Here is an 18,967-nt window from a genome sequence, read left to right as displayed (position 1 = left end):
CACTATGCTAAAAGAAAAAAAAAATCAAGAAAGCCCTCTAATTCGCAGCATGAGCACTAAACAGACAAAAGAGGAGTTGGAGGTGCTTGAGCGTTTTAAAATATGCTTTCCCGTCCTTCAGGAGTTTCACAGTGGATGCTGCAGCTGTAGCTTTTTCCCCCTTTTACATAAAACTTGTAAATAGTCCCATTCAGCTTCAAATATAAAGATACATTGAGACAGTAAAGATGCTGTAGTGTTTAAATTTATATAATCTTCAATCAGTCAAAGAGCGTCTGTGTGTCATGTTGGTGTAAAGTGATCTTCATAAGCTGGAGTCAGATTCTCTGGTGATGAGCTCTCTTTCACTTCATTGAAGGCGGCGACTGACAGTCTTTGGAGTGGCAAGGTGGTAGATTTTGGTAAGGCAGTACATATTACACTCTGAATCCAGTGTTAACAGAGGCAACGCTTAAAAAATAGCACACAGAGGCATTAATACGACAACAAGAGACATTTCCCTACTGGATCCCGTAGAAATGAATTTAGTTCATGCAGCAGAAAAGGCGACTGTCTCATCAATATTTCAGAGACGGATCCTCTTTCTGCTTTTCACATTGGAGCTTTCTCTAGCTGCATCAGTAAGAGAACACCTGCCTTCCTCACTGACAAGAGAGCAGTCTTCACCAGTAGTAAAGCAATCGACACCACGTACCGCAGGGCCACACACACACTCTGAATCCAAAATATTTAAACAGAAAGACACAAAACTGAATACAGTCTGCAGAGGTCCTAATCATGTCGACAGTCTAGGAGTATTAATTTAATCAAAATTCAGTTGATAATTTGGAGGAAACTCATCAAAGCCATGCACTGGTTCAGTTCAGACCAGATGAGCAAACAGTGTGTGAGAGCATCAGCATGCACCTAATCACGGAGCTGATAATGCCAAAACACTCACATTCACTCGAATCTCCGCACAAAACAGCTGCAGCTTTATATCTCCAGACAGGTTTTAGCTCATGCTGTCGACGTTATTAACACACGTAGATTAGGAGAAACTTGGTGGAAGGTAAAAGTCTTAAACAGGCACACTGCTGTAGAAGGGCGGGACAGCGGAGGTTAATGTAAACAATCCTCGCAGTGTCTGGTAGAGTACATATTTCCATTTCAAAGACAATCTCGGCTTAGAGTGGCTGTGGTGTGCGTGTGTGTTTTTGTACTGATGGGGAGCAGTCTTTTATCTGGTTTCAAAATGCTAATTCAGAGACATGCTGCAGACTGGAGCACGAAAACAAGTCAAGGCATTAAAGAATCAGTTCAGCATTCTGGGAAAAATATGCTTCTCGCTTTCTTGCAAACAGTAAGATGAGAAGATTGACACATCGCTCGTGTTTGTATTCTACATTAACTCAAAACCTCTAAATAACCTCTTGTGCTATTGCAGCTGGTTCGATTCCAGCCAGAGAAACAAATCCTCTTTGAGGTTGCGTAAAATCTGCCAAATCATACTTACAGAGCAACCTGCTGTGGCGACCCCTTGTGGCAAGCCAGCCGAAAGTAGCTTTTACTTTTTTGTCTGTGGTTTGAGGAACTGGACGTATTGCATGTGTTAGCTGTGTGTTAAACCACTGTAAACTTTCACGGGTGAAATATGAAGCCACTGCTTTTATATTGCTCAACCCTTTAAATCATATTAGGGCTTAAATTCATACTATCCAGTTGTTTATTAGGTGGCATCTCTTGGTGCCTTTTGGAGCATTTAATGAAATTATCTGTTGAACATGGCTCGCTATGTGGTTAAGTGCACTAACAGCCTGTCGAAGAAGACTGGATTCCAGTTTGTCTCAGGTTGTTATAGCTTAGCAACAAGTTAACCTGCTAACCAAGGTAGCTAGTGTTAATTCCAGGAGAGCAGTAACCACTGAAACAGCCATTAGTATGTTGTTAAAAAGCACTAAGCTGAGATGAACACTTTGTGTTTGTAGCCTTCATGTTGTTCCAACTTAAAAAGATGCAAAGAGTATTTGAGGGGTAAAGGGGCGAAGGTTGACAGAGTGGTTGCAATTGCTGACAGTTGCCAATGGTTCAGTCACACTAGAGTAAAAACAGGACAGCAACCTCCTTTTCACTAGGAAAAAGCAGTGGTTGCCTGGTGGTTGCATTTCATTTTTTAGGTGTCAGAAACCAATTGAAAGTACACTGACCAACTGGTTGTATGCAACGCCGCCAACTCCAGTAGCTGGCCACTTTCGATTGCATGTAGACTGCACAGGTTGAATGGCGGACGCAACCTGACTTCACAGTCAGACTCGGACTGACTGCAGTCACTCTGAGAAAGTTTGGTGAATTTTTACAAATAACTATCATCTAATTAATAAATTCAGCCACACTGCAACAATGTTGCAATCAATCTGAATCTGGTCTTTAAAACAACCACTTCAAAGGCGACAAGATCACAAGTTCACTGCAGTTGCAAAACTTTTTGGGAGGTTTAAACCACTGCTTTCCCTAGTGTGACTGTAACATAACTATATATCTAATTTGCTGAGATTTTAGCCAAAAGATATACCTATCTTTTTTGAGTTTGAACAACGAGCTGTTTTCAGACTCACATTCAAGCGGCATAAATCTTCTCATCTTGTCAGTCAGGACGAAAGCGAACATGCGCAATTCCCAAAATGTCAAATTATTCCTCAAAGGCTAAATGTGTGAATACTGAGAAAGAAAACACTGTACTCAGTGAGGAAATAAACTGTACAAGCATCCCGACTGTTAAAAAAATATATACATGAAATGCACAATGCATAGCTCATTCTCGCTATCCAGGCACAGCTGACGTTACCACATCAATAATACAATGAGAGAACATCTTGTATGGCGTGTTAGCGTCACAACCGGTGTTAAACACAGCTACACACGAAAGACATAATAATATTTTGCTTCAGTTGCAGTATCTGGAGGTGAAGTGATCCTGAACAGATTGAGCTGTCAGTCTTCTTCACCATGAGTGCAGAGATGAAGACAGCTCACTGTGCCTGACAGGAAGAGAAGGCTTTGATTTGATTTCAGGTCTCTGGCAATGTGCAGTTATGACCGGACGTTTCAGTCTGGGTTTGATGAGGAAACGTCCTCAGCTGGAACTTTTAAATTGTCTCCACGTAATTGGCTGGGTAAAGACCGAGCTTGCCGTTGTCCAGGCGACCTTTACACCAGCCCTGATCGTCCTCATCCTCCAGTTTCGTCAGCTCATCACCTATAACAGAGGAAGAGAGTCTGAGAAACAACAAATTACAAAAACACTGTGATCTCAGATAAAATAAAAACTCGCAGCGTCACGCAGGACCCTCAAAAGCTTTTCCAGTGGTTTTCATAACATTAACCATTTGTCTCACTCACCAACTCTGAAGCTGAGTTCGTCCTGCTCTTGGCCATCATAGTCATACAGCGCTCTCACTCTCACACCTGTGCCCACATCTTCGTCGAAGGGGTTCATCCCTCCGTTGGTGTCGTTCCCTGAGTTCGGGGCCATCTGGTCCTCATCTGACCACTCTGTGGAGGCCGTGTACGCCTGGTTTTTATCGTAGCTGCTTACACTGAAAGAAAATTGTTTCACAAACAATACAAAAGGCACTCAGAGGATGATGTGGATTAGGACATGCATTAAAAGCACTGATAACTGGTAAGCTGTTACCTTCCTCGGTCTACAGCGTGGTCTCCTGCTGTCGTAACATGAGTCAGCATGACTACATCATTTCCTTTCTTTGACTTTTCTTTCTTAGAGATGTTATGGACAAGGTCTGGGTTGTATTCCTGCAAAAAAACAAAACAGAAAAAGATGAAAAAAGGGTATTGTTTTTTCTAATATGTCATTTCTAATATGTCTAATATGTGTACAATTATCCCTTTTTAATGTACACCACAACCATATAAATATTTAACACCCTGCTTCATCCATATACTGCTTTATAAATCATTATTTCTCTGTAATGGTCCACCCGCACACGTGCAGCCTGTTCTAGTATTTAATTACCTCAAACTGTGGCCAGTTCATGTGCATGCCGGGACCGTGAGTGTTGCTGAACCACTTCAGATCTTCTTGTGGGCTGGCTGATGTGATGGTGCGTTCAAGCTCTCTGTACACTGTAGCATAACTGAACAGAAAGTGGGGATTTGGTGAATGGGTAATGTTTACATGATTGCTGTCTTGTTATCGTAACACTTTCAATCATGTCAGACCTTTGGTTCTCTGTGAGGTTGAGGTGGCGTTTGACATCCAGCATCACCTCCCTGAGGAAACTCAGCCTCTTCTCTTCAAACTGCTGGCACTGGTCGAACACCTGCTCCATGTTCTCCATGTATGAAGGGGTGCATTTACTTAGTTCATCCAGAGCCTTCTCATACTTCTCCTTAGTCTGTGTTGCAACACACACAGACATTACATGATTAAAGAATCATTCCAGAAGCAAAGCTCTTCATGGTCTCATGCTTCCATGTAAAAACCTCTGGCATTAATCTGCTAATCGTTGCAAAGTACCCTTGGCACTGCTGAACCATGGCATCAGACTGCCGGATGACCTGAGAGCAGCTGGAAGAGTTAAAATGTTTAAACTTACCTCGTCAGTGTGGCTTTTGACTTGGTATACTTTACAGACATCACTTTATTTCATGTACTGTTTTTATTTGATCTAATTTGTACTTTTATTCTTATTTCTTGATTCAAGTATTTATGCCTCTTAATTTTTACTTTTTATTTTTACTTAGCAATTAGTGACTGTCCATCCATCCATCCATCCATCCATCCATCCATCCATCCATCCGTCCGTCCATCCATCCATCCATCCATCCATCCATCCGTCCGTCCGTCCATCCATCCGTCCGTCCGTCCGTCCGTCCGTCCGTCCGTCCGTCCATCCATCCACTTATCCAACAGGCATGTTTTAGGACTGTAGGAGACAGCTGGAGAACCCAAAGAGATCCCACACAAGCACAGAAAGGCTCCAACCAGCCTGTGGTTTCAACTTGCCTGCTTTCTAATTGTTGTTAATTTTATCATATCGTATCACACTCTCTGCAATGTTTTGGTTTTTTAACTTAGGTTAAATTGCTTATCTGTGTATATTATCGGCTTGTTTTATTATATTTTCCTGTCCTCAGTCATTTCTAAAGCACATTCAGCACATTCAGGCAAGGTTACAAATAAAGTTTGACTGATCAGAAATTGTTTCTTGTCATGGACAAATAACCAAAAAGAACCAAGAAAGCATCCTGCTTATTGTAGTTTAGATTAGTTTTGGCTTATATGTCTGTGGCATACTACTCTACTGATGTCCAAAAACAATTAAAAATAAATCATATCCCTATTGACATCCCTCCCCTACAATCAACACACACACAATTGGTTGCTTTATCACGGTACCTGAACCATTATATGAATGGAAGTAGTGGTTAGTACCACGAGAAGAAGGCTGCATCTGTGAATGTTTTGATGTAGCACCTCCTAGAGGCTGTTATATCAGTGTTTCAAACTTTAGGTCCAGCCATTTTTGAGCACTGGCACTAGCCTATTTGTTAGTCGAAATTAATAACACTGTTTCTAGATTAGTGGTACAATGTCAGTTTAATTCTGTTTAACTGAAATGGTTCTGCTTCAGAAGTTCTTCCACTTCCGGTGGAAAAACAGTCTCTAACTAATGTCGGCTTTACTCCTGCTTTAAGCTCCATTAAAAAAAAACAAACAGATAATGTGACTGAGCTGCTTTTAAAAAACGATTACAATTATTTATATTTAAGTCTGTAATAAAATCCAAATGGCTTGGGGTGACCATTGTTTTAATAATACACGTATTCCACGTGTTCATATATGTTTCATTTATGGAGTCAATGTGAAACAGACTAATCTTGAGAGAACAGTATCAAATGTTCCAGCACTGAGGCAGTAAAATGAGACTAGAGTCCATTTCAAGAGCAGTGAATGAGAGTTACTGACTGAAGGAGTGGCATACTGTCACATATTAACAATGCTGCACTGGCTCCAAGCAGACAGCCTTAAAATAGCCTTATTTGCCTTTGGCTTTATTGCAGAAACTATCTTTTGCATAATGATGCTGGAGCAGCGGCAGCTGATGTTCTCACCTTCTGTGAGTCCTGTTTACATTTGTCCACTTTCTCATGGAGTTTCTTCTGTTGATCAGCTGCCACAGATGACTCTCCCTTGATGTTGGCCTCTCTGGTGGTAGCCAGCTTCTCCTCTTTGCAGGCCATGTGGTATGTTTTCTTGGCAGCCTCGAGCTGAAGAAGGAAATTCAACATAAACAGAAGAACGCAGTATGTAATCAGACTTTGAAGATTTAAAACGAGTCCTCGTAAAGTCCACACTCACTTACCTCTTTCAGTTTTTTGGCCCATGGTTTCTGAGCCTTCTTAAAGCCTTCCTCTGCCTCTTTGGTTTCCTTGAATCCACCCATCATTTGTTTGTGGTACGAGTCTTTCTGCCAGTTCTTCACTTTCTCAAAGTCCTCATTGATCAGGTAGTTCTTAATGTCCTGATGGAGCTCGCTCACGTTCTCGGCCTCTGTCATCATCGCCATCCAAGCTCGTTCTACTGTGCCGTACTGAGGCCCTAGTGGAAGAATGATGTGTGGGTAAAGTACTAAAACTTTACTTGACATGGAGTCAGATCTGGGAGGTGAAAGATAACACTGAGAACAGAAGCCTAGAGGAAGGACTGTGGCTATACCCTAAAATCTATAAATGGGTATTGAGGAAAACTGTTGCCATTTTAAATGCAAAAGATATCTTTCTGTTTATTGCACTTTGAAGGCAATTTGTAAATAAACACTACTAATGTATCTCCATGTTAATATGAAATACAAACCCAATTCTGAAAAAGTTGGGACCCTGTGTAAATTGTCAATTAAAACATAATGCAATGACAATGATTTTAAAATCTCATAAGCCCATATTTTATTCACAAGAGAACAAAAAATATCAAAAGCTTAAACTGAGACATTTCATTATTTCATGAATAATAATAGCTGATTTTGAATTTGTTGGCAACAATTCCTCTTAGCAAAATTGGAATGGGAGCAACAACAGGCTGGAAAAGTATCTGCTACTAAAAACAGTTGGAGTTAACTAACAGCAGATCAGTAACATGAGTATAAATGGGTTTTATTTCTGGGTATAAAAAACACCTGAGCGAGCCAGAGTTTCATAGAATTAAATATTGGCAGCGGTTCATCAGTTTGCAAAAACTACGTTCAAAAACTATGAATAAGGGTCCTCAACATAAAATTGTAAAGACTTTAAATATCTCTCATCTAAAGTCCATAACATATTACGTAAAAACAGATATAGAATAGCCTTTATTCTATATCTATTCTATTCTAAAAAAAAAAAAGATATCATCAAAATGTACATTTTATCAGTTTAAACACTTGATATGTTTTCTGTGCTCTGTCTTAAATAAAATATGGGTTCATCAGAGTTGCAAATCTCTGCATTCTGTTTTTATTTTTACAAAGTATCCCATGTTTTTTGGAATTGGGTAAAATGATGCCTCACCTTTGTCTACCAGCTGTCTCCATCTCTTGGACCACTCGGTCAGTTGCTGTGCGTAGGATTTCTCAATTTTGGCACGCTCTTGGATGCAGTTCATCAGATCATTGCAGAGCCGATGACCATCATCAATCCGCTTTACCGTGCGTTTGTAGTTCCCAACCTTATATAAAAACAAATGAACATCACAGTGACATTCAGGTTACACATCAGACAAACCCATTATTACTTACAAATATCACACAACCCAGATGTATTTATATACAACCAAATCACAACAGTTGCCTGATGGCATTTAATTTAGTTGTAACAGAGAGTACACCCCAACAATCAGATGACCCCCTCTGAGCAAGTACTTGGTGGCAGTGGGAAGAAAAAAACTCTTTTTTTAACAGGAAGAAACCTCCAGCAGACTTGGGGAGGGACAGCCATCTGCTGTGGGGATCACTAATGATAATGTTCTTAAAATATTAGTGTTCTGCCTTATTGAGGTTCTTGGAAGAAAATTCATCACCTGAGGCTTTAAGCTGTGAGATGTAGTTAATTTATAATCAGTTCAGACCAACAGCTTTCTATGAAAAACTGCTAGTCAAAAAGGCTGCAGACATATTTTAAGTATCACAATAAATACACTGTTAGTCCAATAATCCTTTTTACACAAACCTTCCGAATTGTCAGTTAACCGCATAGCAAGCGACACAAACTGTTTGCTGTCTTTAAAATATCCTCAGTCAAACTTGTTTGTCCACTTCAGTACTCTTTAGTTTACTGATTTGGTTCACTGATTAGACTATCTGAAGTTAGCCTGTAGTGGATGACGACAAACACAGCTGAACAAGCACGGTTCAGTGGCCTTGAGCATAGCAACCCCACACATCTGTCCCAGCCAATCGGACAAAAGTTGACTTAAAGGGAGGGGAGCTAAAATAGCTTGTTTCAGTCACAAGGTGAACTGAAGGGCTGCACAAAGGCCAAGTACATCATAAATAAAGATTATTCTAAACTGCATTTCATGCAAAGTCACTCTGGTAGAATCCAAGAATAAAAACTTGTGTTTGAAATTTGCACAATAGGTCCCCTTTAACTGTGTCCTAAAATGTTCAAATCAGGACATCAGAATTCCCTTAGGAGAGTATCACTGAGTTATTAGGACCCATACTGATTTTTAGCACTGATATGATTTCAGATAGTTTTCAGATACCCACTTTGTTTGGAAAAAAAACATGTTTCGCTATTTATGCAATGTCACTAAAACTGTCGGCGAACTGTGGACCAATGTCACACGGTTATTCTCTGTCACCTCAACTGTACACATTTGAATAAATGCTTAAAAATATATATATTACAAAACAAGAAAAAAAATGTGTCTCAGACTATCTCCTAAAATATGGGTCTTTTCTAGTTCTAGCTAAAGCTATCTAAAGGATTGGTATTACAGTGATAATGGATTTAAACGACCTGTGTACTTCTACTGTAATTTGAGGCACCTTTAAAAAAAAAAACCAAAAGCCTGTCGGTGAAGCAGGAAGGATCAGCGGGAAATGGCTGCTGCTGCTGCGCAAAGTTATGCAATGAAAGCAGGGGACTGATTAATGTCATATAATTTACAACTCTCCATGGATGCAGGAGCAGCAACCTCACAGAGAGCTCTGCCGAGAGACAGACCCCTGAGAGAGAGAGAGAGGGAGCTACACAAAGGCTGAACCCCCAGTTTACTGGCTTCATTTTACACTTTTAGCAGGACTGCATCTTTGCTGAATAGGTAGTAGATGTTTACACTTAATACACCATGAAAGTAACACCCAACAAGCCTCAAATCTGAACTAAATGAAAGCAGCTGGGGGGGAGCAAATGATTGGATTCCACACCAGGCCTCTGCTGGAGCAGCAGTGAGCCGAGTCAGCGATCAGTGGGCAGCACTGCAGCAGCTCCACAGCAGTAATGCAGTGGCTGACTGTGATAAAGTGACTTTGTGCTGGAAGCAAATACCTCTGCTCCTCCACCTGACTCCCAAACATAGGCTGAAGAGACATGATGAGGATAAAACTGAACCAAGTCTGAGAGGAGATCGATTCTAAAACCCGAATGTATGAAGTGACAATACCTCTCTTCTGTCTAAAGCACCTCCTGAGTACATTCATCAAATAAAACTCCTGCATCTGAACGTAAAGCAACAGAACAGTCTGTACTGATGAGGTGAATAATTTCAACAGCGAACTGCTACCTCACCACCTTACCTGAGTCACCACCTCTCATATATAATAAATGAGCTTCTTGGCACTTGTTTCTCAAATTACTCAGGGCTGTTTTTGCTCAGGAAAGGCTGCAGCTGATGTAATCTTGTGGGAAAAAAACCCAGAACAACAAACTGCAATTGAAACAACAGACATGCGGAAATTTAATCCTTGGTAAACCATTAATATTTACGCCATTCTATGCAGAAAATCGCCTACTTCCAGCATTTCAGTTTTAACAAAATGGTGCTATCCTTCAACTTAGCAGATGGTACACTGAAAATGTGTGTATTTCAAGACAGATGAAATAAGCAACAAATAGACTATAAGAAGTTGTGCTGGAAATTTCCTATTTTTCATATACAGAAAACAACAGCTTAATCAAATAAAGTAAGACTGATCTACAGTGATAAACTATCAACCTGTTGGGACCAATAAACACAGTACCTTTTTCACTGGCATGATCTGGAATAAGGTGAATTGTCCCACAGATAACTCATCCTCATCCCATCTCTATTAATCCATCGTTTGGACTGCCTTTGTCTATACTGGTGCCAAATTCAGAGATTATAAAATCTTACTCTGACTTGGCTGAGAGACATGGAAGATGAGCCAATCACAGCTTGAAATGCTACCGTTTAGAAAAAGCCTCCCCAAAAAAATAGTGTTTTCTGAACCCAGTGTAACCCTCCTGTTATTTCCGATTCTGCCCTGCATTAACCCCAGTTTGTCCCATCTTTCCCAGTCATCTGATATCCCACACCCACTGGCTCACCTTTTTCTCTTCCCTCATCAGCTTCTTTATAAATATGCTGGTCAAATTCCACTTGCATTGACAGGTTGTCCAACATTGATGTACAGTGCCAGAGAGCTTTTATCTTTTCACCCCTCATCTAACCCCTTCATTGCTCTTGCTTGCAACATTTTATGGTAAAGTGAACTGTGTTTACCTTTAATTTGTGTTTATTAGTCCAGTGTAGGTGGGTACTCACTCATTAGTGTGTGTACATGCTCTTGCTGTGTTTCATGTGAAACGCAAAGTTTAAAGTTTAACAGGTCCATTTATTTTCCATTTAACAAAGATAACCACATCTAAACAAACTGTCCCCTCATGCCCTAAGTACCTGGGCTGATCAAACCTTTGAGGTCTGCGGCAGGCTCTGCCTGTACCCCGGAGGTTTTGCTGTTTCTATGGATTTTTTTAAAAGGCAGCTAAAGACACATTTGGTTTACACGCTAAGCATTTTATTTTAGTTCTTGTGCTGATTTTATCTGTATTTCTTTTCCTTCATTTTCTGATGAGCATTTTAATATATGGTGACACATTTCAGCTTGATGTCTCATCAGGATCACAGTTTGGCAATCAAACGGGTAAATGGGCTGGCATTTATGCACCACTTTTCAAGTCTAATTGACCACTCGAAGTGGTTCAAGAGCACTCCCGCGTGCACAGTGGAGGAGTTGGGTTTGAAACACCTGATTAATGGCGGACTTGGTCTACCTCCTGAGGCACAGCTGTTTAATGTGACTTGTCCACAAAGATACACAGGACAAAAAAAACAAAACCAAACTACTGGTGAGGAGTTCTTAATTCTTACATTTTAAGAGCACAGGTTGGGCCAACAATGAAATATTTCTGTTTTTCCTTTCATTTTAACTGTGCCATAATACAAGATTCAGTCGACTCAATCAGAAATAATGGCACCAGCATAGAGAAATTTGTCATGCTGAGGAAATGTGTGCGTCATTTTCTGATCTGAGTTTGAGGCACCCACAGCTCAGTGATCCAGCTCTGTCGATAAATCTGTTGCTATGCGCAGTGGCGAGTACTTGCCTGATTTACGTGCAAATCTCCACACGGCTGACAAATGAGCCCCTGTATCTTTCTCTCAGATAAAGTAGGTTTACTGAGAGTTCATTACTAGGTCGTGTCACTTCCCGGTTAGGTTTAATCTGTCAAATATTGCTCCTAGCTGTCTCACCTCCCAGAAACTGTCTGTGGTCTCCTCCAGACTGGCGGACTCGTCGTAGGCTCCAGACATGGTCCCAGATTTGGCAGGGTGGCTTTAGGCTGTGGTAGTCTGCAGCAAAATAACTCTCCTTATGCACTGTAAGACAAGACAAGCGCAGAGGAATGTAAAACCCTCTGATGTGTGAGACACATAAAAACTCAGGTCAAAACTCTCTTAGAATTTATAAATCAGATTAGAACAAATCCAGCATCTGCAGTGAGATTCACTAAAAAACACTGTTTAAAGCAAGATTAGGTGCATGGCAAATTACTAATTGGCAAAACCAATTAGTAATAGTAGCATAATACCTTGGTAACAATATGATAACCTGCTAGAAATAAGAAGGTAATGTCGGTGAGTTTATAGTTATAGTTATATTTGGGACCGTGTACTTATTAACTTAAACCATATCCTATTAGCTTATTCGACTAATAGAATAAAAACTAAGGTTGCATAAAAGTAAGGTTTCTTAAAATAGCTGACAATTATTGAAAATACCGATAAAGAACTAGATGTGGTTAGTTATACTGTTATTTAAAATATTCACTCCAAAATTAAGCACTCCAGTTTCAACAGTTTAGGCGAGAGTGTTAGAGGTGTGGTGTACTTAGAATATAGCTATCCATCCCTAGTGAATTTTGTTGTGGTTTATTTCTAATAATACACATTAAATATCCAAATGTGTTCCAATATAATATTTTGGGCAGAAAAGAAAAAAGATAAATTAATTATTTTACTGTATACACAAATTATAATAGTGCATTTTTTTAAATTTTTTTTGCTGCTTTTTAATAAGGCAATCCGTATCTCTGAAATGCTTGCTCAAAGAACTGCCAATTACATCATGCTTGCTTTAACATTATTCTTCTTTCAAAACTTCTCATTTACAGTATGCAAGTGGGCAGCCTGGTGCTACTTGCTGCAAGAGAGGCTGTATCTTTGGATGGTTAGAGGTCAGTGAAGAAGATGGCGCAGCCCCCCTACCAACCTGAATTGGATAAGCGGGAGAACATGGATGAGATCCTGTTTTTGTATACTGGACATTTGAAATATGTATTCCATGACCACTTTCCTTCCTACCTCAAATATAATTTTACAGTGTTATGTGTTGTCATCCAGATATAAAATATGCTGTGAACGATGGCCCTCTTCATTATGTTTGTTTTAAAAGGTCGTTAACATGTTTACTAATATGTTACTAAATAGAAACAGGTGGTTTATCATTTTGCAGCATAATATTTACATTATTGCTTTTAAAACCAGCAGGGTGTTGGGAATCAAAGGTAGGATTAATTCAATAAATATAATATAGTAATACTATCCAAATATGCTCAAATATTGGTCAATATTACCTTATTATTATGAGGTTAATACAATTTAAACTCTGTATAAAAATGTGAAGATTACCTTTTTATTTCAAGCAGGTTATCATGTTGTTACCAAGGTATTACCCTACTATTACTAATTAGTTTTACCACATGGGGATGCCTTTATTTCCACATTACTACCCCCACTATTATCCAGTTACATCAGTTTCAGTGTAATATTACTCAACTGTAAGCACTGTTGCTACGATGATATTGCTTGATATTAACTGTTATTACTTTGTAACTGCATTGTAATAACTCAGAAATTGCCACATTATTATGTAATTGTTTCTGCCTTGTTACTCAACTACTACTGTAATAAAAAGTGCTGCCACAAAAACTATATTAATAGGCTAAAAAACTTTATTACAAAAGACAAACCAAAGGAAAATAGAGATTGGCATCAAGGGACATCAAAGGTTAGTCAATCAAGCATGTTGCTTTATACATGCTGATATCAGGTGAACTCAAATGCAATCTTACCCTTATAGCCTGAATGCTTCCAGCTATTTTCTACCTGCTCTCGTGAGATTACTCTGTCAATAGAGTTAATGACTAGCTATTAATTTTCAGTGGCATAGACTCAGGCAGCTATTATCAGAACACTGCTGTAAAATTGCAGGGTAATCTTCACTCATTGTGGTCAGTTAATATTATCCCACGGCCTTACTGGAACACCTGCTGCAGAAGTTAATCAGTTGTGGCTACTAGTGATGGCACAAGATTTTCTATTTGTCTGAAAATATCTAATATTTATATCTATATCCACCAGATTACAAACCCTCAGCACAATTACTAAGCACGCAGACTGCCTAACAGTATTTAAGCTCATGCCTCACGCCCACCAGCTTTGGTACACAATACAAATTGCAGTTGCAGAAAGACTACACTGTCAAACTGCCACACAGCATACCACTGGATGGAATTAAAGTCGAGAACCAGCAATATAAGTAAGTAAATATAATTAACTTCTATAGAAAAAAACCATTAGGTGTTTCACAACAAAATATCAAAGCATAAATTAGAGAGAGATTACCGCTCTCTACTGAATAGGGAAACTTCAATATCCCCCGGTAATAGGTAGAGGAGGTGGCCAAGGAGGTGTCTTTGCATAGACTGTAGGCCCAATAACTCCAAAAAGTCCAAATATATGAAAAATCCAGAAAGTATTCAGAATCTAAAAGGGAGAAAATTGAGGCCCAACAGATGGTGCCAACTGAGATGTAGAAAATATCCGGGGATCAAACAGGAGGATATGAAAAGGGGAGAAACGGGCCTACCTATATGAACAGAAAACTACTTTGGATAGCAGGACAAAGATGAGCGAAGATAACAGGAGGAAACAGTTAACTGCATATAAACTACACAGGTAACACAGACAGGGAGACACTGGGAACTACCATTGCTAGTTAAAATAATACTCCTGACATGAATAAAAACACAAGATCAGAAACATAACAAACAGAAACTTATCACTACAATAACCAAAAAGAAAAAAAAGAAAACCAAAGACGTAACAATGTAACAAAAATTGAAACTCAGATACATTATCCATGAATCCAAAACACAACTAAAAATCTACAGACTTATACTGAACTCAAAACAGGAGTATGAAACTTAAAAGCCACACAAAACCCTGGATCATGACATATACAAGAGTTGATACTAATGTTTAACGGTGACCTCAACTAAAATTCAGCTTAGATCCTTTTTGTAATTGTTAATAGATACAAATGATGAGGAATGTGAGGATTTTGAGAAAAACTCTGAGAATCTCTGGCTTCAGGTAATGAACCATACTAAGGTTATAGATCCATTTCAGCCAGAAACACATATTTCAGATTATCAGTTTGATTAAGACTTATGGCTTTTATCTACAATGTTTTGTCACTTCTACACGACAGAAAGTGCTTTTTTCATTGTGCACAAGCAGAACAGGCCATCTAGGCTGCAAAATCTGGAGAGCCTACAGGTGTAAGTCATGATATGAGTAATGTGAAATGTATTTAAAATGCTCAGATAGACATTTTATGGGGGCAAGAGCCTGCCCATGAAACAGGAAAAGGAGTGTCGATGTGTGGTGACATGTTGAGAGGGGCAAGAAAACAGAACACAGGGAGATGCAGGAGAGTGCATCTGGTTGTGGCATAAACATTAATTATTCCCCAGCTAAAGTGCAAGAAAGGCTTGAGGACAAAAAACTCTAACAGGGCATGATGTATACACACGGTTGGTACATCTGTTTACATTTTTAGCACTGATATGCTACATTGTTGTTGTTTCAGTGCTTTGTAATTTTTTTGTGTTTACTGTAGTTTCCTATGTTGCACTGTGGTGTGTGACTACTGCAGTACATTTGAAGGATATCCACTTTTATTAGTCAAAAAATGTGAAAGACAATACTTTTTGGAAATTAAAAGACAATGAACTCACTTCTAATACTGGAGACTAAAAAAACACAAATATTTTATGGTCAAAGGAACTTTTTTCTGTTTTGTTGTTAAATTGAAGGTTTTGGGTGAGTAATGGAATTTATTTGGTTAACTAGAGTGTTTTGCAGCAGCTCCTCTCGTTTTGGAAATATATCTTTCAAGAAATGCTGAGAATAACTCAGCAACTGAGAATTACTCAGTTACTTTTATAATACTTATACTCTACTATACTTATACACTAACTGCCAGCTTGTGTAATGAGAAATTCCCATGTTTTGAGAAGGTACCAACAAAAATGACATCACTTTGCTGTTTGTTTGGGTAGGCTGCCAAACACAAACTCATCAGTCCTGATTGGCACTCTTTCAGCCTTTTTGTAATTGTAACTGCATAGGGTTGGGAATTTGGTCAATTTCAGTTTTACAGACAATCGTTTAAAACACTTCAGTCTGGACAAAAGGAAGCACATAAAACAGAATCCTGGATTAGCCGTTGTAGCAATAACTGCAGGATAATCTCCTCTGGTAGAAACCAGACTGCTTGCGTAGGCATAGGCTGCTAGTTTGTTCCACTGCATATTCTTCAAAACATTCCAAACTTAATTTTCTTTAGATATTTGCAAGCATCAGAGACACAGGGGCTTTCATTTTAATAAATATATGTAGCAAGATGTGAATGTGTGCATATGAAACAAGGGCTACAAACAAAATTTACAAACACACCACAATATTTGGAATGCATTTGCATTTTGATAAAACGAAAATGATATGAACATGAAGTAAAACGTCATCTACAGCCACCGTGGGAAGACAAAACAACAACAGACAAGTCATGTTACAGTCAGAGAATCTAATTTCCTCTATGACACTGTATTGATGCACTGGCTGTTAAATATGGAGCAATTTATTTTTACATGTATTTTGTAGGGACTAACCAGGAACGCAGAGAAATGGACCAGTGAATCTGTCAGGAATGACAAATTTTGTATGTTAAATGAACATTTTGAGAAATATTCTTATTTTCTCTCTTTCTCAGAGTTATATATACTAGATCTATATGGATCTATATGGATATAGATCAACGCTGCTTTAATGACTCTTGCTAAACATGAAGCTAATGACTTGGCTTTGCGAAGTAGATTGGAAACCGGGTGAAACAGTGCAAAAGGGAAAATCCACAGCTAACTTTGGCTCCATCTAAAACAAATTCTATTATGTTTGTTTAAGTTTATTGTTTTACAAGGGGGATATGTACGATTGCCAGGTAAAAAGCAAAGAAAGTTCTACCTCTAACTCTGCATGAAACCACAGCTTGTAATATTTACATTTTGTCTTGTAAGGATTACACAAACCTGATATATTATGTGGATGGCTAATGTGTTTTGGAAAGAGCAGGCTGGCTGTTTCCACCTGCTTCCAGTGTTTATGCAAATCTAAATGGTTACTGACCACAGACAAATGAGAGTAGCAACATGTAATGATTGGCAAGAAAAAGCACTTCTCTTGACATGTTAAATTATTTACGTCATTTTGTTCCACACACCACACACTGTGAATATGGAAACCAAATTAAAACATGTTTTGGGAACGCTCAAGATATTAGCAGACAGATTACCGTTGCATTAAACAACAAAAACAATGCAAAAGCTATTAAGAGCAAAATGTTTGATGCCTCAGAGAAGAATATGAAACAATGGAGAGAGAAGCACCAGTGATGTGTTTTGATAAGAAGTCAGGGGGAGGGGCAGAAGCTGCATGGTTATTTGGGTCAACCATGGAGAAAAGGATGGAGTGACACCTTTGATGATAAAAAGCCGAGATGAAGTGAGGGAGGAAATTGGTTGGACACCCCCACCCCCAGAGCTTGCTACTACATAAATAAACAAATAATCAAGGGGAATTTCTGCTATGATGTAACCTGGCAATTCTGGGCAAAACAAATGCTTGGGCAGCAATGCAACGTGGAGAGTGGGGTAAAGAAGTGGGTGTTTATCATGCCTGGTTAATCCATTAGCTACATGCCGAGAGGGGCTTTTGTTGAGGATAGCCCTTTGCTTCGCGTGCATAAAGGCAGATCGCAGTGCGGGAAAACAACCGCTGACCAGCTTCTTCCACTTTTCATTAAAGTCAAGTAGCGATAAAGGTGACACAGACATTATTATATAAATACTGTATCTAAATTGAAGTAAAATCATGCAGTGAGTTATTCATTGTAAGCAGAAACAATGCATTGATACCGACCCGCACATGCATATACAACCTCAAACAGTGGCGGCAACCTACAAAATGAATTAGCGTCACGCTGCTTTGTTTAACTCTTGACTTTTTCCTAAGTATAACCTGCAATCTTGGATCCGCATCCTCAAAAAACAAGGAAGAGCATCACGAATTCCTATCCCTCCACTGCAAGTGCATAAGCATCAAAAAGCATTACAATTCCCAGGGTACCAAGCCAGTGGCATCAACATCAAAAGAGTAAAACCCCCAGACAAAGGCTGTCAAAAGACCCCAAGAGTAAGAGAGCACAGCCCACCAAGAAGCAACAAAAGCTTACCCCGAGTCCTCCATTAACAGCGGCTAACGGCTAGGAGAAAAAAAGACATGTGGGCTTCTCCAGAAGGCAGCCCCTCTCCTCCTCTCCACCCCTCGTATCTGTTTGTTATTGCTCAGTGCTGCCCGCCGTCCTCTCTGTCTGACAAAGCCGCGGTGCATCAGTGTGCAAAGCAGGAAAACAGGAGTCGAGAACTCAAATCTCTGATAAGATCAGCAAACTTTACGTGTGTGCCTGCCTCACTGAGTGAGAGATAATCCTATGGTGTTGTGCCTGAATGGCTCAGACAGAGTAGCAGAGGACAGAGAAGAGGGAGAGAAAACGCAGGGTGGGGGGACACAGGCTGCAGGGCTGAGCACTGGGGATGCGAGGTGTTCAGTGATCATATTGTTAAATAAAATGCATACAAAGATAGTGTTTAGGTAACCGACTGGTCATTTTAAAATAAGACTATTCAGCAAAAGAGAGACATCTATATGATTGTATAAAAGCATGAAATGGCTATAAAATGATTATTGAAGTTGATAATTGGACTTTTTTCAGATTTAGTACAGGCAGAAATTTAAAGTCACATTTCTTTAGACCAATATTGGAGGAGCTTTGTCGTGTGGCATAAGTCAAGTTTACGAAGCTTACAAAGTCAACTTCTACAGCAAATGTGGCAGATCACTTGATCTCTCCACCAGCCCCCATCAACTGAAACCCTTCAGAACATACAACTGATAATTATACAGTATTTATCTGCTTTATCCTGCTAACAGTTGCTGTGGATCTGCAAGCCTCTTTGCAACCAAGCTCCACCCCAGTTCTATATGGTTTAATCATATGTATCA

The 18,967-nt window shown here is 39.3% G+C and overlaps 1 protein-coding gene across 1 annotated transcript in view; it reads right to left on the bottom strand.

Moving 5' to 3' along the window:
- Positions 1–298: 298 nt before the first annotated feature.
- Positions 299–18,967, bottom strand: part of pacsin1b (protein kinase C and casein kinase substrate in neurons 1b) — a 30,755-nt gene continuing 12,086 nt past the window's right edge. The window contains exons 2-10 of the mRNA XM_003453694.5: positions 11,756–11,881; positions 7,546–7,702; positions 6,366–6,601; positions 6,115–6,270; positions 4,219–4,394; positions 4,013–4,133; positions 3,674–3,792; positions 3,379–3,575; positions 299–3,235 (exon numbers count right to left, since the gene is read on the bottom strand). Of these exons, the coding sequence (XP_003453742.1) occupies positions 3,126–3,235; positions 3,379–3,575; positions 3,674–3,792; positions 4,013–4,133; positions 4,219–4,394; positions 6,115–6,270; positions 6,366–6,601; positions 7,546–7,702; positions 11,756–11,815 (1,332 nt within the window). The 5' untranslated portion in view covers positions 11,816–11,881 and the 3' untranslated portion in view covers positions 299–3,125. The remainder of the gene's footprint in view (positions 3,236–3,378; positions 3,576–3,673; positions 3,793–4,012; positions 4,134–4,218; positions 4,395–6,114; positions 6,271–6,365; positions 6,602–7,545; positions 7,703–11,755; positions 11,882–18,967) is intronic.

The sequence above is a fragment of the Oreochromis niloticus genome, linkage group LG5 (genome assembly GCF_001858045.2).
Source record: "Oreochromis niloticus isolate F11D_XX linkage group LG5, O_niloticus_UMD_NMBU, whole genome shotgun sequence".
NCBI lineage: Eukaryota > Metazoa > Chordata > Actinopteri > Cichliformes > Cichlidae > Oreochromis > Oreochromis niloticus.
This window is presented reverse-complemented; position numbering and strand designations above follow the sequence as displayed.